The sequence below is a fragment of the Anguilla rostrata genome, chromosome 7, assembly GCF_018555375.3.
Source record: "Anguilla rostrata isolate EN2019 chromosome 7, ASM1855537v3, whole genome shotgun sequence".
NCBI lineage: Eukaryota > Metazoa > Chordata > Actinopteri > Anguilliformes > Anguillidae > Anguilla > Anguilla rostrata.
Genome location: NC_057939.1, coordinates 55828999 through 55845693, shown reverse-complemented (window position 1 = coordinate 55845693; position 16695 = coordinate 55828999). Strand labels below are relative to the sequence as shown.

At 46.1% G+C, this 16695-nt stretch overlaps 1 protein-coding gene across 1 annotated transcript in view; it reads left to right on the top strand.

The window, feature by feature from the left end:
- The window catches only part of inpp4b (inositol polyphosphate-4-phosphatase type II B), a 204567-nt gene that overhangs the window by 128385 nt on the left and 59487 nt on the right, over positions 1-16695 (top strand). The window contains exon 9 of the mRNA XM_064345334.1: positions 9519-9598. Within this exon, the coding sequence (XP_064201404.1) occupies positions 9519-9598 (80 nt within the window). The remainder of the gene's footprint in view (positions 1-9518; positions 9599-16695) is intronic.

Below are 16695 nucleotides of genomic sequence, written 5' to 3'. Positions count from 1 at the left end.
TTGCAAAATATTATTTCTTTTTATCTCTTTGGCGCTGTGTTTTCAGAATTCCATAATTCATAAACTTTGAATAATCGGCACTTATGTCCATTGTTTGTGAGCGTATCCAATGGCGATTTTAACCAAGTACTTTCCATTAAATTAGAAAAGGATCATTGTCTAATCGCAAAAGCTTATTTGAGCGCCCCAGGGGGGTAAATCAAACAGCTGTCTGGATATTAGCCTCTGACTGTGTTTTAGATTCAAAACGGCTACTGGCTGTGGAAAACGGAATATTCAAACCGAATTTTATATTGCTTTATCCATCTCATTAAACCTAAACTGTAAATGTATGATGGAGAGGGAGAAACTGAAAGCCGACTCCTAGTTTCCACTCCGGCTACCGCTGGGCTCCAGTGTCAGTGATGTAAGCGAGGAATTATGCAACCGCGGGGATGATCGTCTACTTCTGTCTGGACCTGTTATTTCAGGATCAAATAGGCAGGAATGGTAGCGGATCTGGCAGAAGCTGGGGCATAGCCCAAAGTTGCCTGGAGACAAAGTGAGAGAATATTTCATTTCCAGTAGTGTTATTCCTATAGCAAATATGATGTAAGTGCATGGTATATTATCATGCTTATGGTTATTTATTTATTTATTTATTTATGTTCATATTACAGTTAATGTCTGGATGTTTTTGTCCTTTGAGAAAAGCCTTTTGACAGCAGGAGCCACAGATACCCCCAGAGTTTAGTGAGATGGCACAAGCTGTGCCATTTTACATTCGTCTACTGAAGGGACTTACCTGTGAGTTTTCACAGTGCTGTCACGGCTTATGATTGAAGTGGCTGAGCCTTTTTTGTTTTAGCATAGAATGCAAAAAGCGGTACAATGTAGTGATAATTTATTCATCTGTGGACATGGTAACAGCTGTGTGTGCGGGTTCCTGTGGACATGCGCTCTTGTGTTTACATGTAGGGAGTCACGAAATCGCTTTGAGCTGGTGCTTATCTCGGTGGTGGGGGGGCAGGGTAATTCTATAGGCTGGGCTGTGACGGGATAATCTGATCTTTACGTCGTGAGAGCAGTTCTGAGAGGCAGAACTGTGAAACGGTCCACGCGCAGCACGTGTGTAGCTGTGTGTAGGGTGTGTGTAGCAGGGCGTGTGTAGCAGGGTGTGTGTAGCTGTGTGTGTGCTCACATGCACCACCTTCTGCGGTATGCACCCAGCTCATGTTCATTCAGATTGCCACACGAAGCCGGGATCTGACTCATGCTGGAGACAAGAAGTGTCTCTCCGTTGCTTACTACCTCTTGCTCGCCCTCCCTCTTTCCTTGCCTCTCTCTCTCTTTCTTCCTATCTTTCTGTCCCCCTCTCTTACTTTCTCCATCCCTACTGCTCTCTCTCTCTGCCCGTGTCTCTCTCTCTCCCAGTCTCCCTCTCTATCCATCTCTCTCCTCTCCTCTCTCTTGCACGCTCTCTCTCTCCCCGTCTCCCTCTTTATCCATCTCTCCTCTCCTCTCCTCTCTCTCTGCCCGTGTCTCTCTCTCTATTCATCTCTCTCTTCTCCTCTTGCACGCTCTCTCTCTGTCCGTGTCTCTCTCCATCTCCCACTCTCTCCCTCTCTCTCGCTCACTCTCTCCCCCTCTCCCTCTCTCTCTCCCTCTCTCCCCCTCTCTCTCTCACACACGCACACACAGCTGCAGCAGCTGCGGCAGTAGCAGTAGCAGTAGCTCTCATTAGAATCTGTTCCCAGGCGCGGTGCGGACGCTCGTGTGCTGGCAGCGGTGCAGGACAGCGGAGTTAGCGGAGTTACGTAGGATAACCGCGGAGCTGCCGGGTTTTGACCCGCGAGTTAGCGGTAGGCCGGGAATGAGACCCGCGGAGCGAACGTCGTCTGGAGCTCCCAGCAGCGGCTGCCTCCGCTGGCGGGAAGCCATGGAGTCGGGTCCTCAGCGCTGGCGACGGGTCTGCGCCCGACGCGCTGGGCGGGCGTAGTCCTGCGCTGAGGACAGGCCCTGGGTCTGGGTCCGTCAGCGCTGGGGCGGGGCGGAGTCTGGGCGGGGACAGGGGCTGGGGAGGGGGGGGCTGGGCGGACGGGGGCTGGGGGGGGGTCTACGCGGCGGATCAATAAGTCAGCAGCGGACTAGGCTATTTACCACCAGCGTGGTAACGAGAACACAAGCGGCCCTCAGAACTATGAAAACAACCTCGGGCATGGGGGGTGTGTGCGCTGGGGAGGGCACCGCCGTGTGCGACTGTCCGGGGTGTGGGGGCGGGGAGGGGGGGCGAGGTGCGCAGGGGGGAGGATCAAGGTGCGGTGCTGTTGCGCTCTTTATTTATGTACCAACGGACAGGTGAAAAACCAGCACTTCTGAAACGGGGAGGCAGAGCAGACAGACTGGGGCAGATCTCTCAGGAAACATTTGTCTTCTCGCTTCTTATCTTACCAGAGCTTTTAATCTCGCATTAGAAGGGGCCCTTTGAGCTGTCATTAGCTTCTGAGCTGCAGTGAAGGGCTTTTAAAAACCATGCAGAAATACACAGGGATTTCAGGAGGATTGATAGATTAACATTAGTAAACGGTGACAATGCCATTCTGCGGTAACCATGTCGTAGTGATGTTGTCCAGGCTCCAGAAGATTCTCTGATGAGAATGCTGTCGCACTAATAACTCGAGTTAATACTCAGGTTCCTAATAACAGAAGTGTCTGGTGTTTAGTGCTGAGAACTTGCACAGGAAGTTCTGTTTGAGGGGGCCTAGGAAGTTCCCTTTGAGGGGGCACAGGAAGTTCTGTTTGAGGGAGCGCAGGCAGGGAGTAATCGGATGTCACCAGGCTGGGTGTCCTGAACGAGAGGCACAGCCATGTCGGGAGAAAAGCCGGATCGCAGTCAGAGCCAATGCCACGCCTCTGTTTTCCAGGGAAAGCCTGATTGGATTGGATGGCTGACCCGGGGGGGGGGCGTGTCCTCCACATCGCACGCTGCAGGTGTGGCTTTCAGAATCGCTGCTGTGTCGGCCTCAGGGTTCCCGGGTTTGAATCCAGGCTTCAGCACTGCAGCTGCTGTCTGCTTTGAGGCACAGCTGATTTCACTCCAGCGTTTCAGAGATTCAGGAGCAATAAACCTGTTACTCTGTGGGAATAAATATAATTGTCCTTGAATTAGGGATGTCTGCTAAACATATCAGTGACATTGGTTATCTAATATGTCCTCTGACATGTTATGAGCGCCATATAGTGTCACATGACCGATGAGACCAGCTGCCTGAGAGAGACGGAATGTAGACGGCATCGTTAGGGCGGCTGCAGGTCCTGTCTAGCTCTTTATTCACAGATCTGCACTTTTACAGGTCTGTTTAGCATAAGATCTGTTTAGCATAAGATCTATTTAGCAGTTTGCAGCCGTCGGGCAAATAGAATTATTAAATTATGTGAAGGTTCTAAGGATAACAAAAGCCAGCTGAATCCTGTGGGATTTATCTTTAATACTTTGTCATTAAGATCGGTGCTCTCAACACAACCCACAGAAAAATCAAATGAAACTCGAATATATGTATAAAAAAACAATATTGTACTAATTAAATCGTGAATTGTCATTTTTTAAAATAGCACTTAGTTTAATCTCCATGTTTAGTGATTAAATCGTTGAAAGTCCATCACAGGGAAAAAAAAATGGAATATGGAAATGTGAATAATGATGACAAAATGATAGAGTGGAGAGCTATTATTTTCATCTCAGCAAAAAGGAAGAAACATTTCATATTTAAGAGGAAAATAAAGGTCACAGTAATAAAAGAATTTTGCGCTATAGCATGACTTTTTTCTCACGATGCCACTGTGCGGCACCTCCCTTTGTGAAATGCTGCAGGCTCACAGTCGCTGTGTCTCCGGCTGACCCCAGTCCCGTGTTTGTACCGATCGGGTGAATCACCAGCATATGCATGCGTGTGGAGCTGCCAGACACAGCTTAAACTGTGTCATGCTACAGATAGGCCTTGCCTAAGCTAGCAGCGCGCAGTTTGTCTGTGCACCGGACAGTGACTGCACAGAAATTCCATTTACCTGCAGTTTACTGTTACTGCTACTCTGTGACTGGTCTTTGACCTTTTCATAACCTCTTACCTCCCAGTAGCATAAGTACTCTTATGTATTCATTGCAGTAGCTGGTTATGCATTATATGTATAGCTAGCTAATTCAATGCACACACATTTACTCCTTAAGGGTCAAAACGATATACCAAAGCAGAATTAAAATTTAGTTTGTGTGGTGGAGTTAATGAAGTAATGCTTATGTTCTGTTTCAGCTTTGCTTCCTGAAACACAAATATACCAGATTGCTAATTTACATTTTGGTGGCAGTGATCTTTAGTGAGAAAAGGTGAGGGAAGGATAAGGGCTATTTTTGGCTGTTGCTTTATTTATTTATTTATGTTCTGTGAAAGGTGTTCTGGGTGCTCTGGGCTCTTTATGGTGGCTCTTTAAATGCCTCTGTGTCTATTTGTGAATAGAAGTGAGTTGGGAATGGTTTCTAAAAGCGCAAACGTAAGTAAAAGCCGAAGTCTAAATAGACAAGTACAGATAAATGTAAAATCAATTTCAGCAGCCAGCTGCAATACCACCTCAGGAGGTAGTGCAGGGGATGTCAGACCTGCATTGATGAGAGATTTATACGAGTGGGTAGAGAAACCTCTCCAAGGTAGGCTTTCATCTCTTACGGGCTGTATCCAGCGGTACCGGTCTCTGTGCTGAGCCGGGGATGCACCAGGTTCAATGCATAGAGCGTTACTGAGCTTTTATGCAAATACTACTTAATGTTCTAAACAAGTTAATGTACCATACTTTAATAAGCACTCCAATAAAAAATAATAATCAAAATTAATCTCCTCTCCCATTTAACTGGCGTTTCAAAATCACAGTTAGCTGGAATCACAAAAATGCAACACTTCGGTTGTGTGAGATCCACTTAAAGAACAACATAAAGTTGGATTTGTGGATTCTACACTGCTAAAATGGTGTTTAGATTAAATCAGTATCTCAAAATAACCACTAAAGCATAACAGGAATCTGTCCACTAATACATGTGCAACTCGCAAAGACAGAACAGTCGTTTTTTCAGCAGTCTGTGCTGCTATGAATGCACTAAATATTTTATTTTAATCTGTGTGGTGCAGTCCAGAGTTCTGGCAGCAGCGGAGTCTGTTACACCCCTTCATCTCGCTTTCTGCTGCGCGTCTGTGGGTTCCGCCTTCACATTCACGTCAAACGGAAAACAATCGAGTTTCAGTGGCGCGTCAGACGCATTTGGGACCGTTCGGAGTCTGCTCAGCTACGAGCCGACACAAAGCAGGACTCTGATGGGTTCTGCCGCTTTGTTTTCTTTGACAATCAGGCGCTGCCGGTTAAAATACTGCGGTTTGTGAATACCCCCCAATCTCCCCTTATTGTTAGAGCTGTATGATAACGTCTCCTCATACCATGAACTGGAGACCAGTGCAGTATCTATGGCCTGACCCGGGCCCAGTGGAGACCAGTGCAGTATCTATGGCCTGACCCGGGCCCAGTGGAGACCAGTGCAGTATCTATGGCCTGACCCAGGCCCAGTGGAGACCAGTGCAGTATCTATGGCCTGACCCGGGCCCAGTGGAGACCAGTGCAGTATCTATGGCCTGACCCGGGCCCAGTGAGCCAGTGCAGTATCTATGGCCTGACCCGGGCCCAGTGGAGACCAGTGCAGTATCTATGGCCTGACCCGGGCCCAGTGGAGACCAGTGCAGTATCTATGGCCTGACCCGGGCCCAGTAGAGGCCAGTGCAGTATCTATGGCCTGACCCGGGCCCAGTGGAGACCAGTGCAGTATCTATGGCCTGACCCGGGCCCAGTGGAGACCAGTGCAGTATCTATGGCCTGACCAGTGGAGACCAGTGCAGTATCTATGGCCTGACCCAGGCCCAGTGGAGACCAGTGCAGTATCTATGGCCTGACCCAGGCCCAGTGGAGACCAGTGCAGTATCTATGGCCTGACCCGGGCCCAGTGGAGGCCAGCGGACGGCTAGCCCAGGAGATGGGCTCTGTTAGCCATGCATGCCGGTCAGCAGTCAGTAAACATCTGAGCTAAATCTGGAAAGATCTCTTATACCAATTTGCCTTCACTGCCATGCCTACGTCTGCTGTTTGCAGACGGTGAAGTAAAGAGCGAAATTCTCCCGTTGTTGTTTATTTTCCCCGCGTTGAGAGGATTGGAGCTGAAAGCTGTTTTTCTGCTTCTGCAGTGATTATTTCTGTTCTCCGTGCGGAGAGGAGATGGACAGACTGGCCAATTTTACCCCGGTGTTCCGCCACAAGCCGCCCGTCCTCGGTTGAGAGGATGTCGGTGTCGGGGGGGCGAGAGTCGGGTTCGGTTGTGCGGGGATTAAGAATAAAAACGGGCTGCATCCTGGAGATCTGCGCTAAGCCAGAGATCAGAATCTCTTTGTCAGCGAGGGGGCTTTCTTTGCGAGTCGCATTGAATTTCTTGATAAACAATAATCTCCTCTGCATGCTGACGGAGGGGAGGGCTAACGGAGGAAACGGATTTTGCAGTAAACCTCAGACTTACTGTCAGGTTTTGGGTATTTGTTTTTGTGTGAAGTGGGCTGTCCTTCAACAGCATTTGGGAATTCCAACAGACAGTGATCGTAAACTGCGCGTGTAAGAACGTTTCCAGAACATTTCCTCATTCATCATTTCCTTCTTGTCTGTATTTGTTTGTGTTTGTTTCCTTATGCTAATCGCATGAACAGGATTGCGCATAAAATTTACAAACAGCCAGCATTCATCATCTCACACACCTGGGATATGGACAGAAACTAAAAAGAATAATTTAAGAAAGGTTTTGTGAATGAGGCCCAATATGTTTTAAGTTAAATGCATTATGTTATGTAATGATGGCATTAATCTGGTGTTACTGACTGTGGTGTCCTTGGTTTAAATACTCTGGAGAGAACCTCGGACGTGCTAGACCTTTGAGAGTGGCAGTTGTATGGAACTGTGAAGTGTTCATAACTTGAGACTGAAGTCAAATAACATAAGCTTTCATTTTAATAGTTAATTGGAATGGTTTCTTAAATTACTTTTGCCTTATATTTAACAGGTTCTCGTTTTGCAGCTGTAAATCACTTTATAAGTTTATAATGAATATTCACGCAAGCAAGAATTATATACTACATCGGCTTTCACAAAGATGCAGTATAATAAAAGACAGTAATAACCTGTCTATTATTAGTTGGCAACCACTTCTTAAAAAAAAGAATGTAATCCACATTTGTTTGCTCAAGATTTAAATATTTACTGGAAGTTAGTTGAGTTTATGTTGTAAAGAATGTACTATAGCCTACAGTGAGCTGTTCTCCATGGAAACCAGGAGAGGGATGCGTGGGGTGAACTGCCAGTTCCAAGCAAGCCGTTGGTGCTTCTTGCCATGTCATTAACCCTTTGAAGTCTAGGGTTTTTTTGAAATTTTTTCTTTCTTTCCAAATTTCAAGTGTTCTAGAACTCAGTCACCAGCAGTGATTGTTACATCGTCAGCATTGGAATGTTCACTTAAGAACATTCTAATCACAGCTGCGTTAGTGAGGGCACATTAAGAGGGGACTCATGGGTGACATCTGACTGCACCGCTCCAGTAAAGCTGCTTCTAGCACTGTTAGTCAATGCCTGTATCTGTCAGTGTGTCAGGAAACACATTAAAATGCCTTTTATTGTACAAAAGAAGGTAGCGCTGTTTTCCTTTCATTTTGCCACTCCCTTGGAAAATTGCTCCCAGCTCATGGATTTTTGATGGCCCACCAGAAAATTACTGAAAATTCCTATTGGGATTAATTCTGTTCTTCTAATATTCACATGACATTTTGAACATAGGAAGAAAAGCTGTCAACCCAGAAATGTTTTTATTTTCCTTCTACGCAGGAGACTTACACACTTCATTCTACCCAGACTGAAATCAAAGCACATTGCAGTTAGTTTCCACACTTGAAGCACCAGATGGCTTCAAACCCTAATACGCAGTAGATAAATATGGCAGCTCAGATGACTGTTTGATTAGGAGGATGGTGCCGTGGAGTCTTAGAGCAAAAATAATAATAAGACTCCTGTGCTGACATTAAAGGAAATCATCACACAGCAGGGAGCAGAGGGCCGTGCACGGCGCTAACGTACACGCGTGCAGCTAGCATTCCACCGCTGCTACATTAGCTGCTAGCATTCCACCGCTGCTACATTAGCTGCTAGCATTCCACCGCTGCTACATTAGCTGCTAGCATTCCACCGCTGCTACATTAGCTGCTAGCATTCCACCGCTGCTACATTAGCTGCTAGCATTCCACCGCTGCTACATTAGCAGCTAGCATTCCACCGCTGCTACATTAGCTGCTAGCATTCCAGCGCTGCTACATTAGCTGCTAGCATTCCACTCCCACTGCTGCGTTAGCCACTAGCATTACACACCTGTGGTTCAGAGGCCGCTGAGCAGATTTGCACTGGAACCAAACCAGCGTTTATAGATCCGAGGGTAATTAAAGAGGAAAAATATGAATCGTCTAACTAACGTTTTACTTCTGTCTATGGTTGCTTTGGGGGAAATTCTGTGAAGCAAATTTTAGTTTTATTGGACCTAAACTCGTTTTATTATATGATTATACCTCCTCTTTCCTTTTCCACAGAAGTGTTACCAATCTGTTCGGTGGCTAGTCCGCGCACTTCAAAGCTTATCATGATATATATAAAAGGTCAAGTCACTTTAGTGTATATGAAAAGGCCACCCACTCGCCTTTCCAGCATGTATCAGAGACATAATTGTGGCAGTGCTCTGTCAATTGAACACTTTCATGGAATAAAAGTTTTCAGTCTGGTTTTTTTATCAAGTACCAACTTTTTATTAGCCTGAATCCATACAAACCTGTAAACATGAAGAGACTATACACGTGTGCTTTGCTGTCAGCACTGCATGAACGATTTTTTCCTCATATTTTTATTTCTCAGAATAGGGGGATGTGTCTCAGAGGAAGAACACGTGATACAAATTCAGCCGATTATTGTTGTTTTTTTGAACACCCCGTGCCGGCCATGAAACTAAGAGTGGCCTTTCTCTGGTGCAGGAAGTGTGTTTCTGTGTCGTGTGGCAGCAGCCTGGAGGCGCGGCTAACACTGGGCTGTATGTGTCAGTAAGACTGCTAATGAGATACTTAACATGCAAGGAAAATATGTCAATACTCAAGTGACACTCACTTGCTAGGCATATATATTTCACGGCAAAAAAACTTTGAGAATAGTAATATTCCACAATAATACTCCGATGCCGAGTTGTTTCAGCAACGTTTATTTTCATTCTAACATGAAAAGCCACAAAAACCAAACAAGGTTGTTCGCTTGTTCTTCTGAGTGTCAAACCGTTTCCTGCAGCGTGCGTTTGATGTCTGATGTCACATCCAGGCTGGCCGTTTGAGTTCGGCGCTGATGTGGGTGAGTTCTGCTCTAATGAAGTTTTTCTTCTTCCTTCACAGAGAGGCTTCCTGGGCTACTCAACCTTTTCTGTCGGGGACTTGCTGAAATCAAAGGAACAGCAGCTAACCCTTAGCCTGAGGTAAGGTGGTGAAATCTCTCTCTGATTTCTCTTGAACACTCAGACTGGCATTTATGCGGACACGTAAAAAATGTCGACTTCTATAGAGCAATATAGTCATATATAGACTTCAGATAACTGATCAACACTTACCACTTCTTCACTTAAAATGGCATCAACAAGGACAAGTGCCTCAACCGGATTTATCTGACTGCATTGCACTCTTGGCCTAGACTGTGCCTTAGCCTTTTCTTTATGATCTAAGGAGTAGTCTCCCCTCGACATGACACAGCTCAGCCACCCGTCATGAGTAGCTCTATTCAAATCCAAAGGAATGATTTCAGAGGGAGACTGCAGGCTTTTTTTTGCATCGGTGGCTTAAAAGAAAATCTTGAAAGGATTGTGCTTTGCTCAGATCCTATTGTATGCGCAATGAAGGATGTGTGCACTGGGATGTGCTTTTTTTGACCAGCCATAAAGTCAAAAGTTTTATTTCTTATTCGAAATTCCCTCCCTCCTCCAGAATTAACCAAATAATTAGTTGATACTAAAGGATAAGTTGCTTGTATAATCACTTGATACTAAAGGAGAAGGTTGTAAAACATTTATGAGTAAAATTTATGTGGGTGATTTGAAATATCGACCTGCTGAGACAAACTGAGAAAAATGGGTGTGAGAGAATACAGTGGCCATTGAAGGTGAAGGAGTAGAGCCTGTTCGGTGATGCTTCAGTCAGAATCTGGGTCTGTGTCGGTCCCCATTTGCCCCGTCTCTCCGTCTCTCTCCCTGCCATCCCCTCTTCCTCACGTCTCTCTCCCTGCCATCCCCTCTTCCTCACGTCTCTCTCCCTGCCATCCCCTCTTTCTCACGTCTCTCTCCCTGCCATCCCCTCTTCCTCACGTCTCTCTCCCTGCCATCCCCTCTTTCTCATTTTCTAGGGGGGCGCGAGGTTCCCCTACTCTGTGATTGTTGCCGGTGTGATTGACGGGGGAGAGCTTGCGCTGGCTGCTCCTGTTTCTAACAAACGTAAACAGCGCAGTGCTCCGGAATCAGAGGCTCCTTCCGAGCTCGCCCGTCCCCACGGTAACCGCGTTTCTCGCTCCGCTACGGCGCAGGTTCTGCAGCGTCTCTGAAGGCTCCGAAACGCCTGCGTGGGGGGGGGCAGTTATCAGCAGGGAGCTGCATTAGACCGGCTATTTGGAGCAATTTAAATATTTCATCCTTACAGTAATCACTGCATTACCCAGGATGCATGAACCAGAGTGCTGAGTATGTAATTTATGAAATATGGAAATGCAATTTATTTTTCGAAGACAAAATACTTTCTCATACTTTCTCTCCCTGGGAACCCCTGAATCCCTGAACCCTGAAAAAAATAAAAAGGTTTCAGCAATGCCCGTTTGTACATTCTCTGAGTAATTTACATGCATGGTGTCTGAATTTAATAACCATATTTCCCGCTTCAGACAGTTCCAATGTAGAATCTTTTATTTATGAGAGTTAATTTTCCTGCGTAACAAAAATCCCCAGTGTAAATCCCCAGTGTGTTATCAGTGTCACTGATAACACATTTCTATTGATTAAGTCTGATTACAGGAAAGACGTGTGTGTGTGTGTGTGTGTGTATGGGGTGTGTGTGCATGTGTGTGCATGCATGTGTGCGTGTGTGAAAGAGAGAGAGAGATCATTACTCATAGCTTTAGTGGTGTCATACAGTGTGTGGGCTGTGTTGAGAGCATGTACCATATGCAGGACAACACAGGAAATGTTCTGTTTTCATACCTGAATATGAAGGTATTTGCAATGACAATATCTGGGATTGACTTTAGCTCAGTTGTAATTTGTAATACATCAGCTCAGAACATTCAGTTGTTGAAATGTCCTAAATAAATATAATTTTCTACGCAGTTTTTAGGTGAAGCTGCTTGTGTAAATACCTCCTGATTTTTAAAGCCTCAGAATCGGAGGACGGCCGGAGGAGATTCTAATCAAGGCTGGCGCTGCGGCGAGATTTCTCACATGTTTGGAAATTTGCTGTCCTCACAGTCTGCATGCTGAGGCTGTTTAATGAGCTATTTCTGTTTGAACATCTGTTCCTCGGCGCAACAATGCATGAGGCCTTCAGGACAAAATGACTGAAAGCCGTACGTATTGTTTGTGCATTATTCCCAACCTGGCTCCCCCATCCTGGCCAACTAATCTTCCCACGTTTTAATTGGCTTAAACCCCCCCCCCCCCCGCCCACACCCCACCCCTCCGCTGATGTGTGGTGAGCATTCGGGCATGCAGTGGCAGCTGTGACTTCTGCAGGTGTGAGCTGCAGGAGGGGGGGGGGGGGGGCTGGGGTTGGCCTCCTCCCTGTGCGTTTCTCTGTGATCCTCAGGTTAAACGTGTTAGCTGTATCGTGTGCTCACGGCGCTGGACGGGTAATGATTAGTGCGTGTGGCAGGTCAGCAGACAGAGGCCACTCCTGCCTGCATGTTGCTGGGATGCTAAAATGTGACCCGCAGCAGTGCGACGGGTTCTCATTCCTCCCCTCCAATCAGGGACTGACTTAGACCTGACGCTCCAGATGAGTGCAATCTCTGGCCAATCGGTGGCTTTATTGGACTGTGGACAATCAGGCAGCAGCACTGCTGACCTCGAGGGCCAGATTTGAGTTTCCCTGGTATAGTGCTGGTCATCACATTCCTGTCCGTGAATATCAATAAGAACTACGATATCTAGGTCCTCCAGAAGGCTCTTCAGTGGCTATGTTTAACACTGCGGCAGATGTAGTGTATATTTTATGGACTATAACAAATTTGCTAACACATTCTATTGAAGTCTTATACACTTCAAGCACTTACAGCTTCTGCAGCCTACCCAAATTGGTAGATGCCATGTTGCTGCTGCGCGCTTCTCCTAATGTTGTGTGTACGTGCAGCACGCTAGGCAGCACTCTAGGAAACACGCTAGCAAATAGTAGATGTGTTGAGTATGTGCGTTGGAAGAGTGCACATCTCAAGTACCGTGGTCACGCGGCGTGGCAGCCTGGCAAAGCAATGAAAGGCACGACTGGCTGTTTAAGTTCTGCAGGAAACTAAAAGAGGAGAAATTGACAGAAAAAAGCCAAAGTGTGTTCAGATCCGAGCCACGCAGTTTACCCGCATGGACCGGCACGTATGAAACCATCCCGTGAGAGCTCTGAAGTAGCGCTAATGTGCAGTTTACCCCTGTTCCTGTCCACGCAATGAAGGGTTGTAACATATTCTCAAGAATGATTGCATTGGGTTTAACAATAGGTTTGCTTTTTTTTTGACCTGATAACAGTTTGGCAAATTTGCACACAATTTTATGGAAGGCTGTAATCACTGTGATTATGTGCGAGCGTGTGTGTGCGCATGCATGTATGTGGAGAGAGAGAGAGATTTGACAATAGAAACATTGTATTTTCATAAAATACATATTTTTCATTATAGTTTGTCTAGCCTGGTGTTGAATTCAGGAAAAGTCTGGGGTGGTCTTTGCTTGTAAAGTAAATGCAGTACACAGTAGTTTCACTTTAATCAATTCATTTGTTCTCAGGCCTTTTGTTCTGTGAAAAGTAAACGCTGCCTTTGCAGCCTTGTATTTTGGACTATGTGGTGTTATCTTCCCAATGAGCCCCCTGCGTTTATGCTAATAATAATTTTTTTAAATTGCATCTTTGAAATCTCGCCGGGGATGATCATTCCTAGCGTCCAGAGCTCTGCGTGTCAGTCCCCAGCTGCACGTCTGCATAGCTTTTATGGCCCAAAATACACAGAAGCAGAGAAACAGATAATAGTCTGGACAAGGCGCTGCAGTTGACGAAAAGGAATCTAAACAAAATGCTCACTTGAAACAAATTAAGGTGGATAGTTATTGACCAAGAAATAATAAAAAAATGAGAGATTGGTATTTGGCCACGGTTGTGCACATTGTTTAACATTTACTTAAGTTATCTCCTGCAGGAGCTTTTTGATGATGACTCAGCAGGCTGCTGGCAGCTTGCTGTTGGCTCTGTCACACTGCTGGCACTGGCTCTCTTTTGTTTTAGAGTAATATTCATTGTGTGAAGTTTGTGGCTGGGATGTTATCCTGCTGAGCGCAGTCCACTTTTCCTGTGAAGCCTTCTTATTTGTTTAAGTGCCATAGATCATGTTGTCCCAAGTATGAGGAAAGCACTTATCAGTGCTGGAGAGAGGGTCTGCAGTTTCCATGGTGAATCCAGCCAAAAACAAAAAAGTTTTTTTTTTTCATAGCACAACTTCCTGATATTAGGGTTTTGTAAATCTTCCATATTTCCCTTACCCACATGGAAAAGAATGAGAGACTGCATTTTTTAACCCTTTGTGGAGTAGGTTTCTTGGAATGTTTCTTTTTTTGAATTCTACGTCAGTGTTCTAGAACTCTGTTTTCAGTCACCAGCAGTGATTGTGACATCAGCATTAGAATGTTCAGAATGTTCAGAATGAACATTATAATCATATATATACATACTTTTTAATTTAATGGTTTGTTACTGATAATGTGCTGGTTGAACTACAGCCCCTTGGCACCATTTTGAGCCTCCTGCTGAAATCAGGCTTAAGAAATGCTTTGGCTGAAATGGGGTGTATTTGGACTGAAGCTGTGCAAGAGCATCCATCCACAGTCTCATCCAACACATCAAGGAATTGGCCCTTAAATATGAAAATTGCCATGACATCTAACATCTGAAAACTGGAACTAAATTATAATCCAATAATTCATATAAATGTGAGACTGTATTTTTTTCTTTTTTACTGATGTGAAATGATTCATCTTATTGCTGAAATGTCATCTGTCAGTTTTGACATGCGTGCTGGCTGAGCTCCTCTCTCCCCTGGCATGAGGGGCATCCTGGCACATCTGGCGCCCGTGGCACAGGCGGGGTTCTGTACCACGCTCTTTACTGCTCAGCAGGACAGGTGACCTGGCAACCCCAAAGCGTGCTCAACAGCCAACTCCGAGCAGCTCATTATTCATGCATAATAACTCATCATTTGCTAAATAATTGATTTAGTGTGTCTATCGCTGTGGGAGAATGAACTAGAAAGACGAGATACTATTTTTATTTATTCTGAATTAACTTTGAAATATGAATCCACATTTTTCCAGGGAGTTGGGAGTCAGTAAAGCGCGGAGGGGCCGCAGGGTTTTGCTCTGTTCGTCTGAGAGAGCCGGGTCAGCGGGTTGCCATGCGGGGGTCTCGGGGGGTTCTTTCCCCCGGCCAGGGGTACAAATAACCCGTCGGTCTGTGCTGTTTGTGCACCCCAGAACATTGCCCCAAAAAGAATAACCCTTCGGTCTGTGCTGTTTGTGCACCCCAGAACATTGCCCCAAAAAGAACAACCCCAGTCCAGGGCGGTCGTCTCAGTTCTGACTTTAACATGCGATACCAGATGGGAAGTACAGAGAGTTCCTTGCGGCTGGAGGTTTACTCATATGTAGACTCATATGCAGTTTTCTCTTTCTTAATCTTTTCAGTGAGAAAATAAAATATGAGTGCGAGTACAGTCATGTGAACTTGGAAAGTCTTACTGGGAATATTTAAGAGTTGTGCATGCATTCAGCCATATGATCTGGCTGTCTGTAACTCTCATGGCAATGAACACGTTTAGCCTTTGCGACTGAGTGTTCCTGCATCATCATTTCTGTATGTCCATTGGCCGCTGTTCCATATCCCTTAATGATGCTCGTCTGGACCTGGTGAGGACCACTGGCATCATGTGACCTGGTCATGTGACGGTGAGAGAGAGTGATGGTGCTCTTTCTGCAGAGAGGACAGGGAGGAGAGGATGCGTGTGCGCAGACGAGTCACCTGGACGGCCTTCACTGCGCAGACAGGCTATTTAATTGGACAGAGCCCAAATGGCCTCTCTGAGCCGGCCGTGGCTGATGGTAAAATGGCTGAGCGGTTTCAGACGTTTCCTGCTGCTCAGCGTAAGAGAGCAGCGCTGCCGTTTCCACACCTCTCTGCCCCGAGCCGGCGCGTCTGAGCACTGCGCTACATCAGGCATCTGAGAAAAAGAGCAGAGAAAAGGGGCAGGGAAAGGTTTAGTTTCGTTCTCTGCTTCACACGTCCCCTTCGAATGCTGTAATCGCATTCCACAGTGACGTCCTGACCCTGCCGCCTCACACCTGAGCGTGCCGGCACACCAAAATTAAAAAGTGATGTTGAGCGGGACGCGATGTTGAGCGGGACGCGATGTTGAGCGGGACGGTTTGTGTTGCTCCTGCAGCCTGTCTGTTGCTCCTGTGAGAGTGCGTTTCACTTGTCTTTGCGATTCCCGCAGGTGCTGAGGAAATAAAAAAAGCTGCAGGATACATCAGCAGTCAGGAGCCTCGGTAATTACTCAGGCATTTCTAATGCGATTGTTGTCATCATTTTAATGGTGATGGCAGGGAGGGACATTGTGCTAAGTATTATGTGAGTTTTTTTTATTGACGATACTGTGGTAATATACAGTTTTGAAGCCCACACACGGACACAGACAGACACACACACACACACAGGCACATACACGCGCACACACACACACAAAGACACAGACACACACACACGCACACATATGGGATGAAAGGAAGGTGGTGTACAGCCTGAGATTGTGAAAGTGTTTTAGCAGTTGTCACTTGTTTGCGCAGCATACTTCTCTGTTGAGAACTGTAGGGACATGTGTACTTATTAGGAGATGAGACGTTTTGGAAAATGAGGTTTAAATGAGGGGGAACAGCCATGACTCTGTTTGTCAAAGAGGCTAATTACCTGGTAAGTGCTCCCTGGACTGACAGTGCATGTATGCACTCAGCAGATAAACTGCAAGAAATGCCTCACTTTTAATTTCATAAATAAAATAAAAAAGAACTTGGAGCTTGAGACTGACGCTTGAGAATGTTTCTGTGGTTTTAGGCCCCAGAGCACAGTTAGGCCCCAGAGCACAGTTAGGCCCCAGAGCACAGTTAGGCCCCAGAGCACAGTTAGGCCCCAGAGCACAGTTAGGCCCCAGAGCACAGTTAGGCCCCAGAGCACATTGCCCTGAAACTGAAGGCCGGGCCTTCTTTATTAAGCGGTTTCTGCCATTTCAGAGTATCCT